Genomic DNA, 27,271 nt, shown 5'->3' with positions numbered 1-27,271 from the left:
ATCTTTCAAAACATCTTAACTACTCTTTATGTGGGTATATGAATTTAGTTTAGTGTTTAGTTTACTGCCTTTTCAAAGCAAAGACACTTCTGTTCACTAAGGACTATGTTTTTCTTTCTGACATAATGAAGTAAGAGTTAGCCAGCATGCGTACCTTTTCCTTTACCACTTTCCCACAGGAATAAAGCTTACCAAGTTGCACTGCAACAGCTCCTTAACAGACGAGTTTATTGAAACAATTTTTAAAAGCAGGTATTTCCGAATGTACTCCATCAGTCCCAACAGTTCAGAAAAACATTTGTTCAGTGTCCAAATGAAGTGTGCATGTTACAAATTGTACATTTTTCATATACTCATTTATACCACATGACACGAGCATAAAATACAATGATTCTTATGCTATTCAGTATGTCAATTTATTGCTACAGCTCCCAAAAAATGTAGGGCACACCTGGAAAAAGCTCCTAATCCAAGGCTATTATAGCTATGCCCATGCGTCAGACCCCAAGATCATGTCACCAGTGATCTCCATATTTTTAAAGTGTTTTCTTTTTAATTTACAACTAAATTAAATGCTTTGTTTTGCAAAACTGTACTCTTAGATGGTATTGCGCAGAAAGTGTAACGTTTGAATATTTATTACAATATAAATACTTCAAATCATAGGATATAAAATTTTCTTCACCTTTATTTCGCTTGACATCTTTAGCCATACCAATCAGAAGAAACAGGTTCCATGTCTTAAGTTATTAAAAACAAAAAAATGACTTAAACAATGAATTTAACCAACTTGCACAAGGAATGAGGGCCCAGAGTTCATGGGTAAACTATTACTTCTACAAAGCAAAAGGTGTTTGGGGCTTAGGAAGTGCTGTTGTGTATAACTGCACAACAATCACAAATTCTTATTGTATGCCTGTATTAAAAAATAATTAAGCATTGATTTAGGTTTTCCTTTCTGTTTTGTTTCTAAGAACAGGCTTAAGAGCTCCATACTTTAGATGCAAATAATTTTTTACCTATTCCAATTTGAGTGCAGCACAGCTGCTTTTTAAAGGTAAAGTTCCATTTGAAAGTATCTCTACTCTCCAGCTCAAGTGATTTTCACATATTTCAATGTCTTGCCAGCCCTTTTGACCAATAATATGATCATTTTATTGTCAAAATAAGTATTTTTTTAGCAAATGAAGAACTTATTCCAACAGTAAAAGATCTTTTATCCAGTGTGAAAGCAACATGGTGTTATAAATATATGCATACATTGTATTACACATATTATACACATTCCAGTTAACCATGGAACAATTAACAAGAGCAGATGACTACTGATCATGGGTACAAAGTATTTTTGTAAACAAGATTTTGAGAAACTTTAAGGAAAATCTGATTTCTGGAAATGTGACAACCTTGGGATTTCATTTTTGTTTTCAAAGAAGTTCAATTTTTTTTTTAAGGATGCTGTATATAAGAATGCACTTTGTATTAAAACAAAGATCAATACTTTACAGTTTAAGAAACTTTACATATGTACATAAATTACACATCAGGAATGGTTTTAAAGCTCAAAACGAGTTGTCGGAAAAGTCTATTTTCCTTCTATTAAAATCTTTAACTCTTTTACGTTGTGATCATTTGCAACTGTCACAGCATGGTCCAATGCTCGGATACTTGCTAGAAGCTTTATGATCTGCTTTATGTGCTCCCTAAAAAAAGAGACAGGAGAAGTCAATAAAGGAATGGAACAATCATGTGCAAGTATTAACATTTCAACAGAAGACGGCATTATGACTCCATACAGCAAATAATTTTGAGGTAACTTTGCATCACCTTCTCCTTCACTTGCTTAGTCTGATAAAATGAGTTATCAGCTTTGTACTGCAATTGAAAAAAATGATGTTGGAAGTAGGAATTAATCATACACAATCATTTAATACTAGACGCAGTATAATCTCAAGAAAAAATCTTGGATTACTTATGGCACTGTGCAGTGAGTCACAGCTCTCTCGGTAACTAATGTATAAGCCAAAAAGGAAGAAAAAATAAAACCAAGGCAGTGAGTATGCTTTAATGCACACCTTAGAAAGGTACGAAGCTTGCCACCAATGAACTGCATTACAACTTAGGTCAATCTAGGAAGCTGAGAGGGAACAAACTGCTAGGAGGACTGTACTTCTTTGGCTGTCAAGAACAATTTTGGTATCTTGCTAGGAGGACAGACATGAAATTTAGACCAGTCTCCCAAAATATATTACAAGTTCAAAATTAATCTTAAAAATGAACCTAGCTGATCTGTAAAAAAGCATCCAACATTTGGAAAACCAGCACCAACAGACATAGGTAAAGATACACTTCCCTCAGAAGAAATTAACGTTTTTTTGTTTCAAACAACTGTATTAGGTTTTAGATGAAAATACATTACATTCTTCAGTTATAAAAAGTAGTATTTCTGCTGCAGAATTATTTTATCTCCTTAATGGGGACAATCGCAACAGATTTGTTAAATGCTGGGAAAAAGCAAGAGAACAGACGATAGAAATTAAATTAGGACTCACTATTAAAAAAAGGGATTAACTGAATGTTTCTCTTCCAATACAAAGTTTTACCACGTTATCATCTCAGCTGGTAAAGAAAGTTATTTCAAATTTAGAAACAAGCTACCAAAAGAGAGAAAGTTTAATCTCTACTGGATTCTCTCTCAGCTCCTTTACTTCAATCCCAGTACCATGCTAGGCTAGGCATCTTGGTTTTAGAAAAGAAGGAGTAAGAAGTCCACTTTGAATTTGTAACATGGGGAAATTTAAATTGGGATGTGACATTGCTGTTTCACTTCAGACACAAAGTCCTGAGGCATAACCTCAGAGTGGATAAAAAGTTGTTTGAGCAAAACCCAGCATGACAGAAAGCTCATTGTTCTGAGAACGAGATGATTCATACGCCACAGCCAAAAGTGACTCTAAAGACAGAAAAGTGTCTAATAACCAACATGGTAACTGTAAAAAAATTGATACCAGCGAAAAAAACCACCACCAAACCCCAAACCTCTTAATCAAGGTTTTTCTGCTACGGTTTAAGGGAAATTTCTGTCTCTGTGTTTCAGTGCTATGCATAAGATCAAAACGAGAGGCAGATCTAATACCCGAGAGAGCATCAATAATTGAAGAGTAACTCAACAATGGCTGAAGCAAGTTCAACAAGAAGGAATGACTAACACTAGCCGCAAGGGTTCATCTTTCCAAGTTTCAGGTTTGCTACAACAACTGAACTATCAACCTTGAAGCCTCTCCTTCTCATGCAACAGCACAGGAATAAGCAACCTTCCAGTCTTGTTATATTCCTGTCTATCAGTGCAATGATTTGGCTTTTAAGTTTATCATTGCTTAAAACAATAAACTCACAGCACTTGAGGTTACTTGGCCAGCAGTAACATTTATGCATCTAATCTGAACTTTTAATTATGCTGGTTATCAGATAGAAGTAAAATGAATCTTCAATCTGGGGTAAGGGAGGTTCACCTTGTTGGTTGTGTGAATAAAGCCAGAACTTTTGTACTGTACACAAAAGCACAATTTGTAATTTAGAAGCCCTTATGCAAGACCCTGCAACAGGCTCAACAAGGTAGAACAGTCCAAAGTCAGTAACTACAAAGTTTTCCAGGATCAGCGACACTAAGCAGTAGTGCAAAATGCATTATGAATGTTTCAAGATTTCCAGAAGTTGCTGTTTTCAGACACCTTAAAAATCTCCCCATCTACTGTACCATAATATTTAAAAGTTCAAATTCAACATTGTTTCAAAAGACATGCAGCAGTATGAAGATATTTACCCATGTTTGCATGCATCAGCATAATAACACAAAACACAAGAACTGCAGTGCAGGAACTGCAGTAACTCAAAACAAGTTACCTTGCATTTCTCTTCTCTACGTCAGAGCAACCAATGCTGTTTCTATAAATCGTATCAGCCAGATGAACAAGGTATCTACAGAAGTTTTCTAACTGAGAAATAGTTTTGTCTCCTTTTAGATTAGTGAACCACTGTTTAGGAAAGCAAGCAATCACCTAGACATAACAGGAAAAAGAAAGTTAAACAAAACATAACAAAATTTTAGAGGTTATCTAACATGATTTGCGAAGTCTACCAAGTAAGATTGCAGTGACAAAGTCCAACTGAGTAAAACTAGGGGAGTGCAGGGGAAGATCCAAAATTAATGCAGTAAGACACTGAAACGTATACCATACCTAAACTATCTACATGTATGAGCCAGAGAAGCTTCTTTCTTTAGTTTGTGTATCAAAGAAAACCCCAAACAACTCTTTTCTTCCACTGACACTACAATATTGATTTATCAAAGCCAAGATTTCATAACCTCAAGTTTTAACTACATTTTTCCTTAACTCTCAAATTTCATGTGATTTTAAACATTGTTGGATTTTACTTACACTTTGAGCTTTCTTAATGCTGTCCTCTCCATACTCAGAGTTTTGAAAAGCCATAAGAATGTATCTATTTAGCAGACCATCTATTGACAGTTCCTGAAGAGTTTTGTTTGAAAGGATTCCATACCACTGGAGAAAGTTTCCTAATAACTGAAAATACAACACAGGGAAAATAAGTACTTAAAAATGTACTGAAACCAGGAAATTGATCAAACACTCTAGAACCTCTTCAAATGCAACAGCATGGCCGAGGTAAGCAGTGGAAAAACGCCTTCTGTTAGTATCAAAACTATTCAGAATTCATGAAGTACCAGTCTTAAGTGTTATGAATTCTCATACAACAATCTCCACTCCAACTATGCTCATGTTTTCCACAAGAAATCAGGAGAAAAAAACCCCAGAAATCCCCTGAAGTTTTATGCCATCTTGTTCTCAAAATCTGATGTCAGTGTCATGCCAAATGAGGCCAAGCATATGCCATACGGGGGTAAATTCACAGCCCCCTTGTCAACAAAATCCCCAGGTATGCTGTCAGCATACCCTTATTTCCAAGGCACGCTGACACAAGAGGCACAGACAGTGTCACAGGGGAGTGCTGCTAAGCCAACCGTACAGCTGTTCTTCCTCACTGGCCTAGCATGGCCTGTGGAGAAACGCTGCCAGGCTCGTACAAACGCACGCCAACCAGCAGTTTACTGCTGGGGCAGAGCATCAGGAAACAGCCAACGAGCGCCTGCCTCCCAGCTTCTATTTCTGTCTGTCTGTGATGCTATAACTGATTTGCTAGCGCAAGAGTGCTGTATTTTTAATGCTTCCCTAAAATATAACAGTGGTAACAGCATGCATAGTTCTAAATTGCCCCAGCTCCAATAAATACTGCCAGAAGCAGGCAATTTCACTCTTATAAGACACAAGCCCTTAAATAAGCAATCTGTTTCACTTTTAACAGCAGCATAAATGAGTTTTGTGCATTTTTTGCTCTAGACAGCATTTACGAAGTTGATTTTTATTTCTAAGTGAAAGAATTCAGGGCCAAATATTTTAAATAAAGTGTTTGCAAACCTCTTCAGAATACAGTCTCCCTCACTGCTGCAATTTAAATAGAAAATTCCAGATAAGAGTTCTGTTTGCACGATCATGGAGATCAGCAGCTCAATCAACCTGGGTCTCATACTTTACTGTCCTGTTTAGTTGTGAATTAATTTTTTTCTCAGCCTTTTGTTGGAAATAGAACTACAATGGCCATAGCTTCCTACAGACCTTTGCAAACTCTGTACTGCACATTCCACACACAGACTTTTTCTTACACACTCTTTATAATTTCAATTAAACTAAGATTACAAATGCCCTTATACTTTACATATAACAGTAAGCATTCCAAAAGGGGCCAAGTTATTTTCATGAAGATTCTCATTATATATATAAATACAAACCAAGCTTTCTCATTCCCACGTAAGTGAAATAAAAGCATCATATTTTATTCTGACAAGCACAATGACATTAAAAAAAAAACCCCTAGGTTGAGTACACTAAATAAACTCACAACGTACAAGTTAAAAAGATGGTGCTTTCACCTGGCAATCTTTTGAAGAGGGCACAGTCTATTATCAAAGACTACAAATCCTAATTTAAATTTCTTCAACTAAAGGTAAAGCAATTTCCATCTACCATTTTCCACAAATTTGAAGAGAATTCTATTGCTACGCTGTCTAGACCAAAGATTTACTGGATGTATGTACTGACTTACCTTAACAGAGGACCAAAACTGACGTTGGAAAAACAAATAGGGACCAGAGTTCTTGTTTTCTAAGACGCTGGAAAGTAAGAGATTTCTTTAATGAGCAACCAAGACCACCTCTGTCTGGAGTTTGCTGGCTTCCTCCTTCCCACATACAGTTCATTTCTATAAATACTCCCTTCCATCCTGCTTGTCTTTGCTACATCCTCACAGCATAATGAAAGATCTCCTGTATCCAGCCAGTGAACCATATTGGGAAAAAACCCCTGTCAACTATGGACAGAAGACATCGACTTGCTAATAAAAGTCTAATAGCATTGCTGAAAGCAAACTTACTTTTTTGGATATAAGGGCATGAATACATCATCATCTAGTGTTCTCCTCATTCTTAGCAACAATGCCTTTAAAAGCATCTGAAACAGATACATTTTTTAAAATGTGTTAAAAGCACTGCTTAGTAGTTAACCACTCAGAAACTGATTTTCAAAGCAACAAAGAAGGTCCGTGGCCCTAACAGTAAAAGGCGCTTAATGTACTTAAGCACACATATAAATAAAGTCTTAGAGAAGCCTATAATAATTAACAGAGCTGAAGCTTGACACTTTCAGTAAAAACTGAAGGCAATGGAACTACTGCATGGTTAAACTTGGCTACACAATTAACTACTGTGAGGTCAGGGCTTTTGTAATTTTTAATCGTCTGCTAACTTCCCCATACACGTGCACTTTGACCTATCTTCCATTATTCTAAAGGCAGTGTGTACATTGGATTAGATACAGCACCTGAACTTGCAAAATCTGTTCTTGTATTCGGAGAAGGTAAGCAAGTAAAGCAATCAGATTTCAAGGCAATACATTTGAAAAGGTCACAAAGACCTAAAAAACAAGAGCCTGACTATCTGTTGCTGACACTTAAAGCAAAAACTGCAGAACAACAAATCTTAATACATTTGGTATCTCTTTTCATCTATTTTGGGGAGACTTCTCCAAGTTCCTCCTCTCAATTTATCACTGTACTTGACTTCAGGCTGCAGAGCATAAAATAACTGCAAAATTCTCTTTCTTGCTCCTCACTAAGCATGCTGTGTTCTCCAATATAGTGCATTAAAAATGTATTCAAATATCCTTAGCAAGATGTTTAAGAAAAAACAACTTACTTGTGTATTTTTGTTTTCTGCATTCACAACTGAAGGATATCCATCTACTAGTTTCTGTACAATTGCTACCATTCTAGATGTTTGTGTTGTAGAAAAAGGATCCCATATATTTTCAGAAATCACTGTAAGAGATTGAAGGATTACCTCACTTTGCAAACACTCAAATACAGGTAACTAAGACAGTCAGTCAGCAATTTACAAAACAGTAAAAACTGAAAGCACAAAGAAGCACCAACTTCCACACACACTCATTTTACCCCATTTTCTTCCTAAGACTATACCTGTTAATTTAGGAAGAACAACTCTCTCTACAATGGTAGGCAATAGTGAAATATCAGCATCATCTTTCACTTGCTCCTGTTCTTCACAGCCATAAAACAGCAATGATTCAAACCACAACATAGTCTCAAAATCTCGACACTTGCCCTAATAAAGAAAGAATTGAGGTTAGATGTGACAGAGATTTAAGTCAACACGTTAAAAAAAGAAGTCTAATATATGCAAGTTCATACAACCCACAAACCAGAACAAAACTACTTTAAAACAGTCTACCAAGCATACTAAGCAGGCAGGGTAAGCAGCAGCTGAGCACAGTAACAACTCAAAAATCTAGTCTTTTTTGTCTATGTGCCAAGTATTCACCTGCAACGGAAATAATAATTAAAAAAGATATAGTGCCTCAAGACCAATTTATCTCTTAATCTGGCACGAAGATGGGTGAACTACTTCAACTCCTGCTTTGTCTCCCCTACTTCTGAAGCATTAATACTACTTCCTCCAGAAACACAGGCAAGCCTGATTCCTGAGAAGAAAATGTTCTGCCTCTTTGCCTGGACACTACTAATTATGCCATCACAGGTCAGATTAATGTAACATGGTCAACCTAAACAAAATCTGAGAGAGGATGGGGAGCAAGCTCAATTTTCCGTAAGTCAGCCAACTGAACCAATTAATTTTACAACCACACAGTCACTAAATCTAATGAAACAACCCCTATATAAAAGCTTACATAGAAGTTGCTTGCATGAGACCTTACCTCCAAAGGAGTCCAGATAAGCAGCTGAAGTCTGATTAGAGGGTTAAACAGCTTTGGTAAACAGAGGCCAATGTAAGCATCCTTATAAGAAGCAAAATACTTTGAGCGCCAAGCTTCAAACTGTGACTTAATACAATCAATTGAGTAAAAGCTTTCCAAAACATCTTCAAAAACTTTGCTGGATTCTTTCAATATACGATCTGGTGAGGGAGAAAAGTAGCAATAAGTTAATCACCTATTCCCTGTAATACCTCTTTCAAGACAGGCTTTGATGCTCACGGGCATAAGCTAGCTCCTGTCAACACAACCGAAAACCTATCACCTTTACAAGTTCTGTTACTTCTGCCACAAATATACAAAGCAATAAAAATGTGAGCATGTGAGCGCTCTCCAATACATTGTTTAATCACAGGTCTTGCTTTTAACATTTCACACAATTCTTTTCAGTTATCAGACACCGGACTGGTGACGAATTGGGTTGTATTCATACAGGTAAGAGAACAGTGTGGGTCTAAATTCAACTCTGGCCTTGCTTTGCACGGCAGTTTGCAGCAGCTGATCTCCAGGTCCCTCCCAACCCAAATTATTCTACAACTTTGCTCATCCAAGTGCAAGTACAGGAGGGCACCTCAGGTAAGCCAACTGAATCGGCACTTCAGACAGAGTGGGTCCTAGCAGACACCACACTAAACAGCTAAGCATTACGTGGCTGTTAGCACTGGACAACCATTACAATCCCTTAGCACCTTCCTTAGATGTTTTTGTATTTATATATAATATAAAATATTCTATGGAGTCCAAAACTTTTTCTCTATCTATTTATTTTCCCTTCAGCTTTTCTACTTCCCAGGGTTAGTTTCATTTTAATCAATCCCTTTTGCTGCAGCCACAGTTTTAAATATTCAATTACAGCAGTAACCTACACACAACTAACAAAACTAGTACACGCAGCAGGCAGAGACAGGGCTGAGGGAACAAGAGATTATGTCATATAAACACACTTCTCACACTGGGATCAAGGAAGAGACGCTACAAATAAAGTCAGCAGGTCCAAAGTGCATGCCTCTGTTCCATATAGTTCACTGCCAATTCTGGACCAACACAAGAGCTATGAATGATAAAAAAAAGCTTTAGAAATACTATGCTTACTCAGAAACTGATGAAACTCCTACAAAAGGCTTTTGTACAGATAGAAGTACCAAGTTACAAAGAATAATTTAGACACACTGAATTTTTAATCTAGACCATTTAACTCAGCAAAGTTAATGATAGCACCTAACAACCCTAAACAGTTATTTTGTATATCAAAGAGCACTCTCCCTGCATCCAGAACTTTAGTAAATCAGTCAGCAACTAAAGGTGTGAAAACTGCACTTCTGAAAGATCCAAGTGTTAGACAGTTCATTTAATTGCTTTTTTAACCTGTTTATACTTTAGGCCTTCACAACTACCTACAGCAATGACTTTGGCATTTTTATTAAACCCTCTGTGGCAAGTGACTTGTTTACTTCAAACATATCCTATCACTTCATTTCATGCCCCCTAGCTCTCATACTGCGAAAAGTCAACATCATTCTCCTGGCTGAAGAGACCAAAACTGTTTAATCCCTCCTCACACACAACATAAGCAACGTATATATATGATCCTTGCTGCTCCCTTTCTCCACATTCCTCCTAATCTGATTAAATTCTCTTTAATTAGAATGATAATTGTACTCAGATTCAAAATGAGAAGGTAACAGGATTACTACAGTGATGTTCTACTTTCTTCACTAGTGGTTTCACAGTAACCACTGGAACTGTTTCTATTTTAACTGCTGCTGTAAAAGATGATTGTTCCATCAAACTACCCATACTTCCCCAAATCTCATGTTTCCTGCAGTTCTCCCAGTGCTTTAGAAGCATTAGCTTAACTTACAACATCAATTACTGCTTAGAGTTATGCATAACTGCATAATAATGGTTACTTTGAGCAAACCCTCATAAAACTGCAGGTGAATTTCAAGTCAAGTCAACACCACAAGATCTTTTTGCAATGTTTGCATTCAATGTTGCTTTCTGTCACCTGCAAAGTCTGCCAGGCTGTAACAAGACTCTACAAAATTTTTGCCATTGCATTTCTAGATGCTTATGCAAAACCCCAGAAAATACTTCCTAACAAGCAAAATGGTTTCTAAAGCACTGAGGATTTCAGAATTCTGCATGCAAAACAGATATTTGAAGAATGATAAACCACATTAGAAATTAGGAGAAAGACTTAGTATCCACTGAAGGAACAAAAACTTACTGCTTGCCAGCAAAAGAATGTTTGAATTAAATAAAAAGAATCTCACTAGGGATGGTGTAAGGATAAGCTGCACAACAGGTTGGGCTAAAGAGACTGTTTTGGTCACACTGATGATCCAGCAAGGAACAGTTCCTAAACTTTCTTGAAGATACAGTGAAATATACGGACAGTGCTGCATTTGGATCAACTTTTTTTCCTGCCAAACTTTCTGTATTTACATAAAGCCTCAGTAGCTTTTCCAACCTCGCTCCAGGTTGAAGTTTGTAATATCCGTTGAAGTTTCCTCATCATCACTGGAAAGGCCTTCAAGGTGATCTGCCATTTTCCCAGTCTGCTCTCTTGCTTGTCTACGACGAGCTCTGAAAAGGATCAGCAGCATAAAACAGCTATTATTTTTTTCTCCCCTATTCAATGAACAGACCCACCTAAACTTGTCATAACTTTTCATGCAAGGAATTACAGGTTGGAAAAACACTTTCGCTGTGTCACCACCTCAAACGTGTCACTATGTTGCTGCCTCAAATAGTGGAAGGAAGAGAAACCAGCAGAGTCCATATAGCTATGGAATAGGTTTACTATGCTTTCTTTTAGTGATTTTAAATCTGTATCATGTAATAGTGCCTTGTTTTGTATACCCTTACCCAGCCAAAGTGTTTTCTTCCCTTTGCAAAAAAAGAGCAAACATTGCTGCTTACATTAGTACATCACACAGGACAACTGTACTCTGCAAGCAGGGAACACAGACTCCTAATGGACAAGAAATCTCAATACTCTACCTTCTGGCCTCTCTTTCTGCAGTCCGACGCTTGACTTGTTCTTGATAGATCACTCTGTCTCGCCCAAAAGATTCAAGATTTGGTGCCATCAGTGCTTTATCTGTAAAATTACATTGATGAAAATTAAAATGCTCATCTCCAATTATATAAATGTGTTGTAGGCAGTTTCATAAGAGCCTTTTACCTACTTTAAACTAAGTGTAATTTGAAGTAAAAAGTCGAAGTATCAAAAAGATGCACCCAGAAGCCTGAATTCGCAAGTGTAGAGGTTAAAAGAGGAAGTAGTGGAGTCTGGAAAAATCTCCACTTAAATGTCAAATGGTTTTCACCATACTTCACTCTTATTCCTCTCACAACAGTGCCCAACTATATAAAAGTCAATAGTTTAAACAGGAATTGTTTAAATGCAATGTTCCAAGACAAAAGGTCCTCCTTACACAAACACACTCACCGTGTAACTTTTGAAAAGAAAACAAACAAAAAGAAAGGCAGAGAAGAGTCACCAGAGCAAGAATATTTCAGAGTTCTAGTCATAGTGTTTCCTTATTTTACATGCTTCAGACTGCCTAAAGTTTAACACATCAAAAATCTACACAAAAATAAATCATCTCCCCTCCTCTTTTAAAGTTGTGATTCATTATGGATGTTCCCGATTATTGAAAACAACACAGCTAACCAGTGAAGCTGATCAGCAACCAGCAGGCAGACCCAAGAGGGTTTCCAGTTCATCCTTTTCACGTACATTTTTTAAAGTGGATTGAATGTCAGCCAGTGCTTAAGTCCACCCACTAAAATACAAAGATCAAAATTTAAACTAAAGCCTACCCAAATTTCAGGAGTCAATTTACATATTTTAACTAAATCTATTTACAAATCTATCTTTAAAAATATTAATGATGATCTGTGCCAGTATTCCAATTCTATACCAGAACTACTAAGAGCATTAACAGGCAGATGAAGCTACTGTTTGTCCAATTTTTTAAAATGCTATTTGATGCCAAGACACTTGTCTTTACAGAAAAGTAAAGCACAAGTTGGCAGCCAAACTTAAATTCCCTTCTAGACCTTTAGTGTTCTGACACTGTACAAAGAAAAGCAGATCGTCTACGTCCCCAACACACATCAAATCAAAGGCTGGCATCAATTCCTAGTTTCTGTGATAATTTGAGGGACATAACTGAACTATTTTTAGACACAGTGAAATTCATTCTCAAAACTCTCAGATACTAAATAAGATCTCTTTAAAACCCAGCCTTGACAATGACAGCTATTCCCACCGCATTGTTAAATTCTAGCCTAAAATAATCCATTCTCAGCTTCTTTTAGGAAGTATGTTTCTAGGTCTCACAACAGTGTTTTCATGGTGAAACTGCATGGCCCACATGCGATGCCTGGGTCTCCAAATAAAGTCTAACGGAAGTACATATGCTAACCGCCCTAATGCTCCATCCTCAGTAAGTTCTATCCAACAGTGTTAACAAAATTTCATCTCTGGACCCACTGTGACACAATAGGAAATGGCTTTTATTATACCATTTTAGGTCAGTAATAGAACAGACCAGGAAACCATTTTTAAAAATAGAAGTTCTCCAAAGCAGAAAGATGACTACTATTAATAAATGTTACCCATCATTTAACGTGCTGAATGAAACCTCCTCCAAGGAACGTATATTTCCATCCAAGTTAATATTTATACTTTTGTAGAGTTTTACATACAGAAGAGTAATCACCACAAGAAAACCGCTCTGCGCACTCACACTAAAAGCAGCTATTAAACTGGCTAATTGTAAGCTGTATTTCATACAGGTCACTTTGTGTTAGTCTGATTTTTAGCAATGCCACCAGTCTCTTCCAGTTCCTTAGCTTTACCAGTAAAGTGTCTGAAATGAAATACTTATGCTGCCTAAAAAATAGAGCATTAGACAGAACTCAACTCTAGCCCAGTGCTTCTGGCTTTGTACAGAATTAACTGTAGGTGTTACAGGAAATGTATAGATTCAAGGAAGTTAAAAAAAAAAAAAGATAAAAAGTCCTAACATAAGAGGAAAATCAGGAGTCCCATGCTACCACTACTACGACTGCCCCCATACATACATTTTCAGTGCTAGGAAAGAGAAAAACATAGTTAAGAGCAACAGAAAGGAGAGATGAAGTCAGAGTTAGAGCGGCCTTGAGTTTAAATCAAAACAGATTACAGAACTTTTATCTAAATTTGCTTCTGCCTATCTCAAGAGTAAGGATAAACTTTAAGACAGTCATACTTCAAAAATTTACATTTCAATTAAGCCATACTAAGTAAACAAGGTTGTTTAATGAATAATAAAAACCTTCAAGATGGACTGACTTGAATGGCTTGAAAACTCCGAAGATTCATCTTTAATATCATCTTGTCGTCTTTGGACAAGGCGGGAAGCTCGCTGTTTGTACAGCTGGTGCATTGCAGATTCAAGTTCGTTAATCAGAGGCACCTGAAAAAATACAACACACTACGTAATATCAAATTCTTCAGGTGCTTAGTTTCTGGGGTACCATCCTATTCCGAAGCACAATGCTGTCACTGTACTTCTAGCAGCACAAACTGTTTCCTTTTACCCATTTGTCTCATTTGGGCCAGTAAATATTTCAACATGAAGAAAATGCATGCATTTAACAATGTGGACAGCTTTCAACCGTAGCAACAGCATTTTGAAAGGAACTTCTGTTGACTGAATGAGTCTACACAGTAAGATTACCATTTCAGAGTGTGAAATGTTATTTCAAGTACTGTTTTCTCTACCAAGTGCATTACATATTATGTTACAGTGCTTACACTTCTCAGACGTCAATGTTTCCTATCTTTGAATAAGAATGTAGAACTACTCTAATGAGAAGACAACCTGACTGTATACAGTGAGAAAAACAAAACATGAATCTAAGCTCCTGAAATCAGCAACTCTTACTAGCACAGGCTGAAATATTATTATTGAAATGCAATAAAACAGTACATAAACATATTATACCAACAGGTAATTCAAACTGGTAAAATGTTACTCTAGCCTATTATTAAAATTAAAATTTTACAATTTATGCAAGTTATGCATTAAGTATAACCTCTGAACGATACAGACTTAAGTTGGATCAGACCTGCCACTTTTTAAATTTCAGTAGCAACTATAACAAAAATAGATGATGTTATAACAGCTGGGCACTTCCTGACATTAAGTAGCAGATTCACTGCTCGCTGTTGCAAAAATTCACTTCCTGGGACAAGTTAAAAATAGATTATTATAAATACTCAAATACAAAACTTTACACAATCTCTTAATTTGGAAAGGCAAGTCCTTTTGGTATGAACACTTAAGCCATATCCTCCTTACCTCTGAGACATATGCTTAATCCACAGTCTTCCGGCCTTTTAGCTCCAATATTTCATTGCTACCTACCATCCAAGATTTATTTAATTTTCTTCCAAAACAAAAGATAAAATCAGAAATTGTTTCCTGATGTAATTTAGAGTGTGACTCAGCACCTATTGAAGAACCTCCTCCAGTAAAATATAAGATTATGAGATTGCAGCTACAGGGCCATTTCAGCTATCTGAGAATGACACACACATCAGAGGGGATACTGAAAGGAAAAAAGTATTAGCTCTTTGTGGTATAAACTGGGTTACAGGGGCTAAAATGAAAACAACTCTGCGCCAACTTGAAATACGTATAGTTTTCTTTTGGAGAAAACAGAGTAGAGAGAAATAGGATGAGGGAATATCCCAGCGCTGGAAGTGTATATTCAGAATTTAAGGCAATTTTGAAAACAGAAAGAATAATTTTAAAAGATAAGTTTTACTGCAGTGTATGGTAGAAAATACAGCTTCTCTTAAATGTGTCAAAGGAATTCTAATATTGAAAAGGTAAATGAAAACTTTTCAAAGCATCCCTAGAGATTCTTCTATAATTGCCTCAGGATTAGAAAAAAAAGCCAGCTATGTATTCAGATACATGAATCCACTCAAAATATTTCCCATTTAAAACACAAGAGACTTACAAGCTGTTATTCTTCTGTAATCAATATTGTGGTTGATGACTGACTGACAATTTCACTAACTACTATGAAGTTAGAGCCCTCATTAATTGTGTTTTGTTTATTCAATACCTTAAATTCAGTGTTTTGGGTTTTTTTCCTTCACTTTCACTAAAAACAGTGTAAGAGGAAAAGAGGAAAGTGCTCTGAACATTTAGATGACAAAGATAATTTTAACCTCCACTCCCCCTCTGACACACGCAGCATGTTTTGGTAATTTGCTTGTGCAGATAAAACAACAGTTCATCCAATTGTGCTGTCAAAGATCTGCTCAAAACAATTTAATCTTTCTCCATCCATTGCACATCCCTGCATTCAAAATGTAAAGGCTCTGTTACCACTTTCTAGCCTTCTCAGAAAGCATAATTTGATGTAATTACTTGTGAAGGAAGTCACGCAAACACCTTCTGCTCCATTGGTTTTATCATTTATGGTGGGGAGGGGGAAGATCAGAGGATCTGGCATTTCTACTGCTTGTTTCTAAAATGTGCATAATAGCTGCCTCATTATACTCTCCACTGCACCTTACCAACGAGCAAAGTGTTTCTAACATTCAGAATCTCTTCAGGACAGAATACAAACAAAATGGTTTTTCTTGGCTGAGGGTCATGAAGGGTTGAGCATGGTGACTAAGTGCAGAATTAAGATGGTAGCGGGAAGAAAGTCTCATTTATGATGACATTTTTTGTTCTCCAAAACTAAGTCAATAAACATACAAGAAAATTCTAGGGGAATGGACGCTTAGAGTGGACAAGTATAACGTGAACCCATTAGTGCTTCTTCAGCAAGCCACTTTGTCATTCAGATCAGTACAAATATGAATTTGACTAATAGCCACAACTAGTCCTAGTAAAATAAAGAGAAGGTATCAAAGCAACGTATTTGAAATTATAAGGAGGGACCTAGCTTTATACATATTTAGGATATGTGTTCATTTATCTATGTGTTTGTATATATACACACATATACATGCACAATATTGTTATTGCACATACAGATACCCATTATATGTTTATCTATATTATAATCATAACAACTACGTACATTACATGTTATAAACACACACTTTAAATATTTAAAGTAGTTAGGGGCACAGGTTCTACAAAAAAGCTGGAAGTAATTTATCTCTACATTCAAAAGATAGTAAGAATTTACCGTCGTGCTGCATTTTGTTATTTCATATAAATAAAAACTGATGCTGATTTTATTACTTTGTTTTGTCCTCCCCTGCCTTCTTTTCAGAAAACATTGCGCTGTCCTGTGGGCTACTGGTTTTCAATTTCGTAGTACTTTTGTGATGCTGAAAGCACTGAATCTTACAACAAATTTTACACAAATTATCTCAGGAGAACTGAGAAATATATAGGACACCATAATAAGTGTAATGCTCCTGTCAAACTAACTACATCACCTCCTAATATTTGCAACTCATTGTACATACGGGTACTGCAGCAGCCACCAACTGAAAACAGCAAAAGTCTGTGAATGCCCCTAAGAAGCATGAGATGATAAAAATCACATCTTAAAAATTCAATGGACTGGCATGGCAAGTGGGGTATGGGGAGGGTGGGAAGGTATCCAGATGTAGAATCCTTAAAAGACCAACTACCAGGAAAGCAAAGGTATATTGTAAAGAAAGCAACTTTAACAAGCCTGTTTGTTAAATTATCAGCAGCTATTTTGCTTGTATAATGACTGTAATTGATTTCTTTGCTAGTATAGCTAGATAGGTCAATAACCTTCCTACAAACTGAACTGAAATTGTTACACTATTAGTTAACAGTAATCTTTCCTGGTTTATACAACATTTGGGACAGTAAAGCACTTGGCTTATACTCAGAATGGTGCATTCTAAAGCAACTTGTTTAAAGAAAATATTTGAACAAGACAGCACAGGCTATCAAAGAGAACCTCCAGATATGGCTTACAGCTATCACAAAAAAAAGAGGTCTTTAGAAAGCAAATGGAAAACAGAGATACAGATATTTAACTTGCCTTCTGAAATACAAATTTATCTCAGAGAAAGAATATAAAAAGTTATCTTTAAGTAAGAATTTAGGTATCTGTGCAACCAGCACTGACAAAGTTGCAAAGCAAAGTACCTTTACTACCCCTTAACAGCTAATTCCAATGCAGACTCAGGAATACTGCTTCTCACTGAGCAGTATCTATGGTAACTAACCAATCAGCTGAGTGAATCAACTGATCCACACTTCCTGGTTTGTACATAACACCGTTATTCTCCAGCTTACGGGACTGAAGCCATGTTTCTCCCAATACCACTAATGCTGGGCAATTAACATCTAACCGATTGGCCACCAGAATGCTTTTATAGTCCTCTCCCACATCTAACAAGCTAGGTAAGCAGTTGCTTCAACTACTCAAGTAATGCTGATAGCTAAAGTATTAAGGAGATTCTGTACTACTGTATTCAAGTCAGAAGACAATGATAAAATAGCCTGTGTACTGCTACCTATATTTTATAGCTCCTGTGTGCTTGATACAAATATATATATATTTTTTTTCAGGATCTCCTGTTATATTTACAACAAAGAAAGTAATTAAAGTATAATGAATAACATAAGACAGACAAAGTCTCCAAGTTAGAAGTATACAGAAGTATCACACTATATGAAAAAAGTATATTCTAAAGTTTGAGTGTCTTCAGACAGCTACACTAGTTTTAAAACTTTTCTCCTTCAGACACTAGAGCAATATGAAATATGTGAAACTGCCTGGCAGGAGGAAGCTTACAGTAATGCACAAAACTTACAAGTCTTTGCTACTGCGTTCATAAAGCACTCCAGAAACTAGCAATGTTGTAACTCAGCCCTTATTTCTGTTAACCTGATATCCCACACAAGTAACAAGCAGCATCTGAGTAAAGTTGAAATGCTAGAATATCTACCAAAATCCTAAAGACACGTAATCTAAAAGTGGTTTTAGGCGATCTAAAGTCCGCAACCTATAACACTGTGAAAGAGAGGTTTTTGATAAGCATCTTAGCAGCATGACGAAAAGTTATCTTTTCAACCCTTGAATAACCAAACCTTTAGAAGAATATGTTCTCAGGGGAGTTTTTTCAAAAAGAGAGGGAGATGTGGTGTTTGGCATGTACTAAGCGTCCCTACTTTTTTTTTTTTTTTTTTTGAAAAAAGAGGAATGTTTTTGCATCCTTACCTTTTCACTGAAACACTCAAGCAAGTCTTGGACATACCCTCGCATTTCTTGCAAAAACTTATACTGTTCACCAATACCCCCAGAAGACCCTTCTAATCTTTCAATTGCCTTGGTAGAGTCCTCTCGGCTTTGCTGATGCTTCTCATACTCCTGCCGATTAGCTTTGTGCAATTCTTTCATAGAGTCCAACCTGAAGGGCAACGGATAAATAGCAAATTTACATCCAAAAGTCTATATATTTCAGACCGTCGAGATATTAAATAGACAGTGCAAGTACCAAGTCTAAATATGGGAAATACTGCAAAGACATATGCGCTAACTTTCACCTGTCACTTTCTCCCCTCTCTATGTAATCAAGGCTAATGGTTTAAATTCATTTGCTAGACTACGATGACTGCATTGCACTGCCCACTCCCACAAATTTTTACAGGAGTTGATATCACTTAGAATAATGCAAGGCTGGCCCTAAAGAAAAAAACTAGGAAAAACTACAGAGGTGGGGCAGAAGAGGGAGAAAACTATAGTTTATACAAAGCAGTCTTATTCCTCTACTAACTTGATTCACTGTCAAAGGCTGCTACACTACAAGGGGCATACAAACCAATTTTGAAGACATCTAAAGTACAAGTTGTTCATTACAAAAGATTTCTCACTGCAATTGGGTTGTTCATTCAGTAGGACCTTTTGCGTACCTGACAAGCAGATTACAGTGTTTAAACCAAAAAAACTGCTGTATATACTAAAATTTAAATTCTTCATCTACTGAAGGGGAAAAACCTGATTGACAGTTTCGAAGAATACAACTTGACAAGCTAAACACCTCACACTGGCCTTTCAATTCTTGACTACAAGACTGTGCAGTGTCCAGAAGATGCAACTCAGACCTCTCTTCAACAAGACCAATGGCCTCGTATTTAAAGCTTCACTTCCAGAGAAGCAATCCAAGGAGATTTTCAAACAAAGTGTCAATGTCATCTTCACTTTGAGCTTTTTTGTTTGCCTTTTTATTTTTTTAATGGATGTGTCAGTCAGTATTTTTCCAGCGATGAAACTCTGTGTTTGCTCACCGAGACTAACAGACGCCTGAGGAACAGAAAGCTAGGGGACAGGTCTTTAAGTCTAAAAAGATGGTCTGTCCTACCTGTCTTTAAGCTGTTTCTTTACCAAATCAATAGTAACAGGAGTCATCTCATTACTGGGAGTTTTGAAAGGAACTGTATTATCTGTTTTTTGAGACTTGGTTTCCGATGATCCATACGCAGCATAAGTGTATGGAATGCCATACGATGAACCATAAGACAGTGTCTGGTAAGTGTTCTGGTAGTACAGATTATTCACTTCAGCAGGCTGACTTGGTTGAACCTAACGGAAAAAGACATGCAATTGTACTGTATTAGACTTTAAAGAAAGGAGAAACTTATTTTCTTTCACATGTCAAATAGTATAAAGTGAAAAAATTCAGGGTAGTACATTTACAAAATGTAATTATGAAGTGGATTTAAGTGTAGAGGTTCCAACAACTAAGGCAGAAGAAACAAATTATCTCAGAAGGAACTTCTTAAATGGGAAAACTCTTAGTATCATTATCATTCTAAATATTTATACCTATAACAAGTTATTAAATGACAATTTTAACTAGCCTACAACTCCTACAATAACTAAGTGTTTGGGACTACTAATTTTTGCTGAGACTAACAGAATGACATAGGTTCTTAGAGTGTCATCAGCAATACAATTGCTCTATTACTCCATGCCTCCTCCCCACCCAGGGAGGAGGGTTGGGAAAAGGAAAGGAGATTTGTGGGTTGAAATAGAAATAGATTTAAAATAATGATGATGATAATCTAATATTAGTAACAGTTATAATATAAAATATACAAGAGTTATACTCAGTCAATATTGTGGGGGAATAGGCCTCAGGGTTAGGATGGTAAACAAGTTCCTCTCAAGATGTCAGCCACGAAATAGGGAGCAGAAGGGAGATGAAGAGGCAGAGAAGGAAGAAGGAGGAATAGGAGGGCTGTCCCCAGCAAATTCCCCAATCTATAGTGAATATGATGTTTATGGTATGAATAGTATTAATCGGTCAGCCTGGGGTCACCTTGGGGTTGACTCCCCTAGGTATCCACTCCCCCTAGCCTCTGCAACTTTATCTCAAGACCTTGAAGACCTTGAGCACTGTGGCAACCTGCATGACAGTATTAGCTGAAACCTATAACAAAGTTTTTATCAATTTTGTTGCCATAGAAATAGAGTGTTGCAGTCCTTACAAAATTGCAGTTTTCCTCAACAAAAAAATGACTCTAAAATTCTGTCCCACTAAAACATAGACATAGAGTCAGTGTGTTTGGTTTTGATTTTGCTGAAATGTTGTTTTTTGGTCTTTTTTTTTGGTTTTCTTTCCAAACTATACTTCACTATGAACGTACTGACAACATAGGACACAACTTGCTACAAATTCCAACTCTATGTTGCAACACAAGATACAGAAATAGCAAAGAAACATGCACTGTTTACATAGACTCTACAAACCCAATGATAAACCAGAACAGAGGTCTCTTCCAAGTGACACTATTCTAGCTCAGTTTTAGGCTGCAAACAAATGCTGGTTAACAGCACCACGAGCAATCAGTATCTACCCAGAACAGAGAGACTACTGAAGCAGATACTGCTGCACACTTAAAATTTGACCTCTCATTTCTCTTTAAAGAATATCAGAAGTTACACACTGAACTTCTCATACAAAATGGCCTTCTGTAAACTACTCAAGTTTGTAATGGATTTAGCCAACATACACAGAAACAAACCAAAGAGAGCTCACAACTAAATACATGCCTGAGGTATGTTGATTCCTTTCCGTATCTGTTCTTGCTCCCATCTACTGATTTCTTCATCTTGCTCCCCTGCCACCAGTGCTTCATCATCGCTTCCCTCAATACCTTAATATGAGTAAAAGAGACAGGTAACAAAAAGGAGAAGGTAATGTATTTATAGTAAGGGCCGTGAATTCAAAAACCTAAGAGAACATGCTTAGATGTGAACATCTCAGGGCATCCTCCTTTCCTCTTCACGAGGAATTAAAGACACTAGTCTGTGAATTATTACCACAGAGGTTCCACTTAAAATATCCAAAGGGTAAATTTGCAAGTAACTGCTGGTAAAACTGTCTAATGGCAAAATCCTATACATCTTACTAATTCTCCTTTTCCAAAAGGTTATTTTAACTGCTTGTCAGCAAGAAGAATGCTATACCAAAGAACTAATGGTTTCCTTTTCACAACTATATACTTCCAAAACAACAAAGTACAGGAAAAATACTGATTCGTCCTTAGCATAACTTTCTAGCAGCTTCAATAGAGATGTGTGCTTCTAAGCACAGAAACACAGTTTGTCTTCAAAATTTTATATGCAGATTCTATTATGAAGTACTTTTCCTTAGAAATGGAATACAACTCCAGATGAATGCCTGTTTGAAAAATGTGTTGTTTGAAAAATGTGTTGTTTAAAAATGTTGAATGGGAGCACTTGCAGTGAAAACAATATTTATTTTTATTGGCTGTCCTTCTAAAAAGATTTTACCTATTTCCTCAGCAATCTTTTGCCTTTGGGATTTTTCCTTCACTGTAAAAACTATCCTCCTCTTCTCGTCATCATCTTCATCGTCACTGGCATCATTTTCATCCTCTCGAACAAGGCGGCTTTTACCTGGTTCACTGTCAACAGGAGTAAAGTCTCCAAGTTCACGAGCCATTTGACGCTTTTTCCTAGCGGCATGAATAAAAGCAGCATCTGGAATTTCTCCTAGGGATAAATGTTTGCACCGTTAAACAACCACTGCAACAAAACAAGTATTATGACTCCTTATTACTCATCTCTGCCACCCTACCAAATCATCTTTGCAAGCAGCAAAAAATGTGAGAGAAAAAAAATCCATGCTCACAGAAACATTTGCAAGCAACTTACAAGCTGCACGTGCAAACTTTCTGATCAGAAACCCTCAAAGCTGGGATCTTTCCCAAAAAGTCTGGCTCTGCTTCCAGCAGCTCATGAGCCATAAGAGTGGGAGCCTGATGTCCCTGTGGGAAACATTCCTAAAGAAGAGGAAGCCTTCTACAGGAGTTGACTATTGCAAAGAGAGGAAGAAAATTAGGTTCTTGACTATGACACTTCTTGTCCTGATGCTGCTCTTCTTATTTTGCAGGAACAAAAATCATTGGCCATTTCAACAGATTATGAGAGCTCAGAGAATAAGAAGACACCAAACCAGACAAAGCTAATATAAGATGATTGTACGATCAAAGGGAAACGAGAAAAGCAGACCTAATTTAAAAAAATCTAAAATGCCTAGCACAAAATCAATGCAACTTATCTAAGTCATACAAAGAATGGTCCTCCAAAATAAATCCTTTGAAACAAATAACTTTTACCACTATTTTCATTAGGCATGCACAAAAGTTCAAATTTCAGATTCTCTTTATACTCAACACTATTCAAGCCAGCAGTATCTTTAGAGATTTAAACACACAGATTCCACCCCTTTGCCATTACCCCTAAAAGGAAAAATTATTTGGGAATCAACCAGGAAATTCTTTTTCCCTTGAAATATGGCCACGTTTGTGGACCTAGGGCATACATATTCTATTTGGGGAACAGGCTACCACAAACTAGCTAACAATTATTAATTGGCTTCAGGGTCTGATTATAACCTCATTAGACAAAATGAGAAGGGAAAACATTTGAGATACCTTGCAGACCTGTAACTGAGACATTCAAACTAAAGACAGAATTTTGATTGAAAGTAGTTAAAATTCATGTTAAATCACGTATTCCAAATCTAGATTTTCTTACAGTTTGTCATCACTTCGAGAGACAAATTCCTGCTTTTTATATCAAGATGAAGCACTCTGTAGTAAAACATTTTCACTCATAAGGCTTGTAAAACTGAACAGCTTTGGAAAATAGCAGTCTCCTGAATTCTCAGATGCTGGATATATCGCTGGAAAACATTTCCTAATCTCTAAAATACACTCGTCTGCTGGCTAAAGCATTTGTTAACGTATCAGACATAATACAATAACCAACCTGGGCGGAGAACATTCAGTGATGATAGAGCACTTGAAAAAGCCCCACCAGCTTTTGTTTTCTCGTCTTCCTTCTCACTTTCAACTTCCATTTCTTCTTCACCATGCTCACTGTTCGCAGTCCCATCTTCTTGACCTATATCCTTAATCTGCCCTGTCTTTTCTAGTGGTGGTTCAACTGGTAAGACAACAAAGCCCATGTTTTACTCTTTCTATAAAGATCACTCTGAACGATTTATTTAAAGTCTAACAACCAAAAGTAAAAATCAAAAGAAATTGTGAAATGGTAATTTTATTGTTTGAAATCTAGTAAAATACACCTCCTTAATTGCAATTAAGCCACTGATATCCTCCCAAAATAAAAGCAGGCATCTCAACAACCACTAAACATTTTATATATTGCCAAGTATTAAAAAGCGAGGGAACTCAATAAAGATCATATGTGCAACCTTCACACAGTCTTTTATGTATGTAATTAGAAAGGAATGTCTGCGTTACACCAAGTTTTTCCACAAGAACAGACATTTCAAAAGCACACTTTTCTTCATTTTACTCTAGGGCTAGGGTGTAACATCACCCAATATTAGAGGGGTAACATACAGACACTGGCAGCAGGTACAAATGTTACGCAAAAAATGCATGTTAAATCCAGCCATCCAACCCAAGCTGCACATTTATGAGATTTCAGACTTTAGCATTTGTTTAGAGAATCCAGACTCCTGACTCCGTAGCAGCTATGAGGTCTTTGTACCATAACAAAACCACACAAACAGAAAATAAGCACACACAATCATTTCTGTCTCTGTTCCTGCCCTGTACCACTGCACAGACAACTTAGAGATTCTAATAGGAAAAAATTTGGAGGCTTTTTAAATGCAGACAAAACCTTTAAAAAATCCTTAAGATTTTTAAAAGACTAATTTAATTAACTTTTAAAGGGGCCATTTTCTGCATGGGATCACGTTTAACTCTCATGCTTCAGCTATATAATTTTAATTTTTAGATCATAAGCCTCTCAACTTGTGCTCATACAGCTGTAGGTTATTACTCTACACAAAATCCTAACTGGAAAAGGAATCATGACACTTTACCAACGAGCTTCCAAAAACCAATAGCAGAAGTACAATGAAATTGAAATCCCAGGCCCTATTCCAAGCTCTGGAGGACTGTACATTGCTAAAAGACCCTTCTGCTCCAACACTTTCATCCTGTCATCTTAATGATCAAGTCTAATCTAAGGTCCAGATCCTGAAACAGGCAGCTGTTGAGTAATTTACTTAATAGAAAAGACCACCACTCTGCTCCGCCCAAAATCTTCCTTTTTGAGAAGGTGTATTACAAGGACACACCCCGTTAAATACACACTGGGCAAAGTTCTAAACCAATTTAATTTCTTCCTAATTCAATAGGAAGAAACTCATATGACATGAACAAAGCTGAAATAGAGAAACTACTGAGGTGTACTGACAACCATATACGTAGCTGAGAAGTTTCATCCTTCTACATCCATTTCAAAGAACTCTCTACCAGCTTCAGAGCGGCATTTGTAAGGTTCAAATGCACACATTTAATGCATGCTTTACTTTTGTTCTAAATGCTAAATCCTCTAAAAAGACTAAATTCATCTTGAAAACAACTAGTCTGCATTTACAATACTTAATCTTTGCCATTACAAAAGTTACTGTTAGTTTTGCAATTACCATCTGTTGGAGAATTGACCTCTGTTTTAACTTTTGATTTTTCAAGATCTTCTTTGTACTCCTTCTTCAACTGCTTTACAATCTTTTTGCTGTAACTTGATTTCTTCACTTTAAAAACTTCTTCAGTTTCTTTAAAAGAGAAGTTGGAAACATTACATTAGACTTGCCAAGAACTATACTTACCTATTAAATCTTTTAATTCTCTACCTAGAGCTTGACAAATGCCACTAACAAAATCTGTCATGACTTCGCATTTGCACTGTTGCAACCAAACCAGTCCCATATCCTTTCACATGGGTTCATGTCTCTCTCATCTTTTTGCAGTCATTTTCAAGAGTATTCATCCCGCTTGCAGCATCACCACAGAAAAGCAAGGCACAAGTTACACAAAAGTGTATACACATGGCCTGCTTATATCTGACTACAGTAATATTTTTAAAAAAAACCAAACCAACAAACACACACACTTCAGCTGGTCCTTCACTGTGACCATGAACTTGGAAGAAAACAATATGAAGCCACAGCATTTTGGGTCAACAGCCTTTTCACAGCCACACAAACAGACAACTAATGAGTAAGGGAATGGCTGGTTTTGATTGTACTGCCAGTTCAAATGTCTGCAGCACTACAACCTACCAAATGGTATGCAATAAGTTAAAGAACTAAATAGCACAGAAAAAAAAAATAAATCAAAGTTTGATGCAGGAAATCTACACGTGCTTGATGGGTTGGTTGGTCTGGTTTTTTTTTAGTCTATAGTGCAATTCCACATTTCCAGTATTTCTTTTCAAGATTTCAGATCACTAGACTTAGAATCCAAGTTCCAGTGATTACAAGGGAATTCCTTCTAAGAAAATTCAAAACGTATACTAACACTCCTGCTGACAAAAGGTATCATAAAAATAAACTCCTAATTTTATTCACCCTGAACTTCTTGGATGCAATTGACTCTGGGGCTTGAGGAGTGGTTTTTTATCAGTTTTAGTATGTAATAACTGTTATCCATAATTGCATTATGTGAGTCTGAACGGACCAATTCATGAGTGCAATACCTGCTGGAACCCAGCAGAATCACTGGCTTAAACACTGTAAACAGCACTATGCTATTTTTCCAAAAGCTGAAGCCCAGAAACTGCTCAACCATTTTTTCCATTATTTGTGAAAGTTAATCTAATAAACCTCGTGGACAGCTGGATGAACTAACTCTGCAACACCAGGGGCTTCACATGCAGTTATGAGGACAGCAGGCGGTTCGAGGTGACCTGTGAACACCAGCCACATCACAGGGAAACGAACTCGACATAAAGTCTCAGGAAAGATGCCCCTCAAACCAGCATTGCAGGTTCAGGGGGGTGGGACAGGGACAATGGGTGGGTTGCATGAGCACTAGGCCTAGTACCTGCTACCACACAACCCCAGGTCAGGCTAAAGCCTGCACCCAGCTGCAGTGAGCGCAACAGGGATACAAAAGCCAGGCCAGTCAGCCACTAACAATATCAAAGTGGAGGCGACCTACCCCGCTAAACCAGAATTAAACCTGCGGGGACATTACCCCGGTGCTGGGAGCACGCTGGCCTCGCAGGAGCCAGGCTGGGCACGGGAAAGGAGCGCAGTCCTGCCGATGGGGCGCCCCCTGCCCGTGCATCCCTGCCTCGGTACCTTTCCCTCCGACCAGGACTCTCCCTCTCTTATCCGACCTCTCATCACACCCGTGTCACATAATAAACACAACAAGCGTCCTGCTCTTTTGGGGGACTAGGGGGCTGCGCAGTCGCCGGGCAGAGGCCTGGGGCAGGCTGCCCAGCCCCGGGTCCCCTTCCAT

At 37.2% G+C, this 27,271-nt stretch overlaps 1 protein-coding gene across 1 annotated transcript; it reads right to left on the bottom strand.

The window, feature by feature from the left end:
- Nucleotides 1-1,038: 1,038 nt before the first annotated feature.
- PAXBP1 (PAX3 and PAX7 binding protein 1) lies at nt 1,039-25,693 on the bottom strand. The gene is made up of 18 exons (XM_010192361.1): nt 25,633-25,693; nt 25,450-25,578; nt 23,751-23,927; nt 22,248-22,469; nt 21,504-21,607; nt 19,810-20,030; nt 18,669-18,858; nt 13,774-13,897; nt 11,430-11,529; nt 10,897-11,012; nt 8,367-8,566; nt 7,612-7,756; nt 7,331-7,452; nt 6,511-6,587; nt 6,184-6,250; nt 4,440-4,586; nt 3,904-4,058; nt 1,039-1,703 (listed from the first exon to the last, which is right to left on the bottom strand). Exons 1-18 carry the CDS (start codon nt 25,691-25,693, stop codon nt 1,586-1,588), a joined length of 2,475 nt encoding a protein of 824 aa, XP_010190663.1. The 3' UTR covers nt 1,039-1,585.
- Between the last annotated feature and the right edge of the window lie 1,578 nt (nt 25,694-27,271).

This window comes from Mesitornis unicolor, unplaced genomic scaffold, assembly GCF_000695765.1.
Source record: "Mesitornis unicolor isolate BGI_N332 unplaced genomic scaffold, ASM69576v1 scaffold15329, whole genome shotgun sequence".
NCBI classification, from domain to species: Eukaryota; Metazoa; Chordata; class Aves; order Mesitornithiformes; family Mesitornithidae; genus Mesitornis; species Mesitornis unicolor.
The sequence above is the reverse complement of the archived record's forward strand: the minus strand, read 5'-3'. Positions and strand labels throughout refer to the sequence as shown.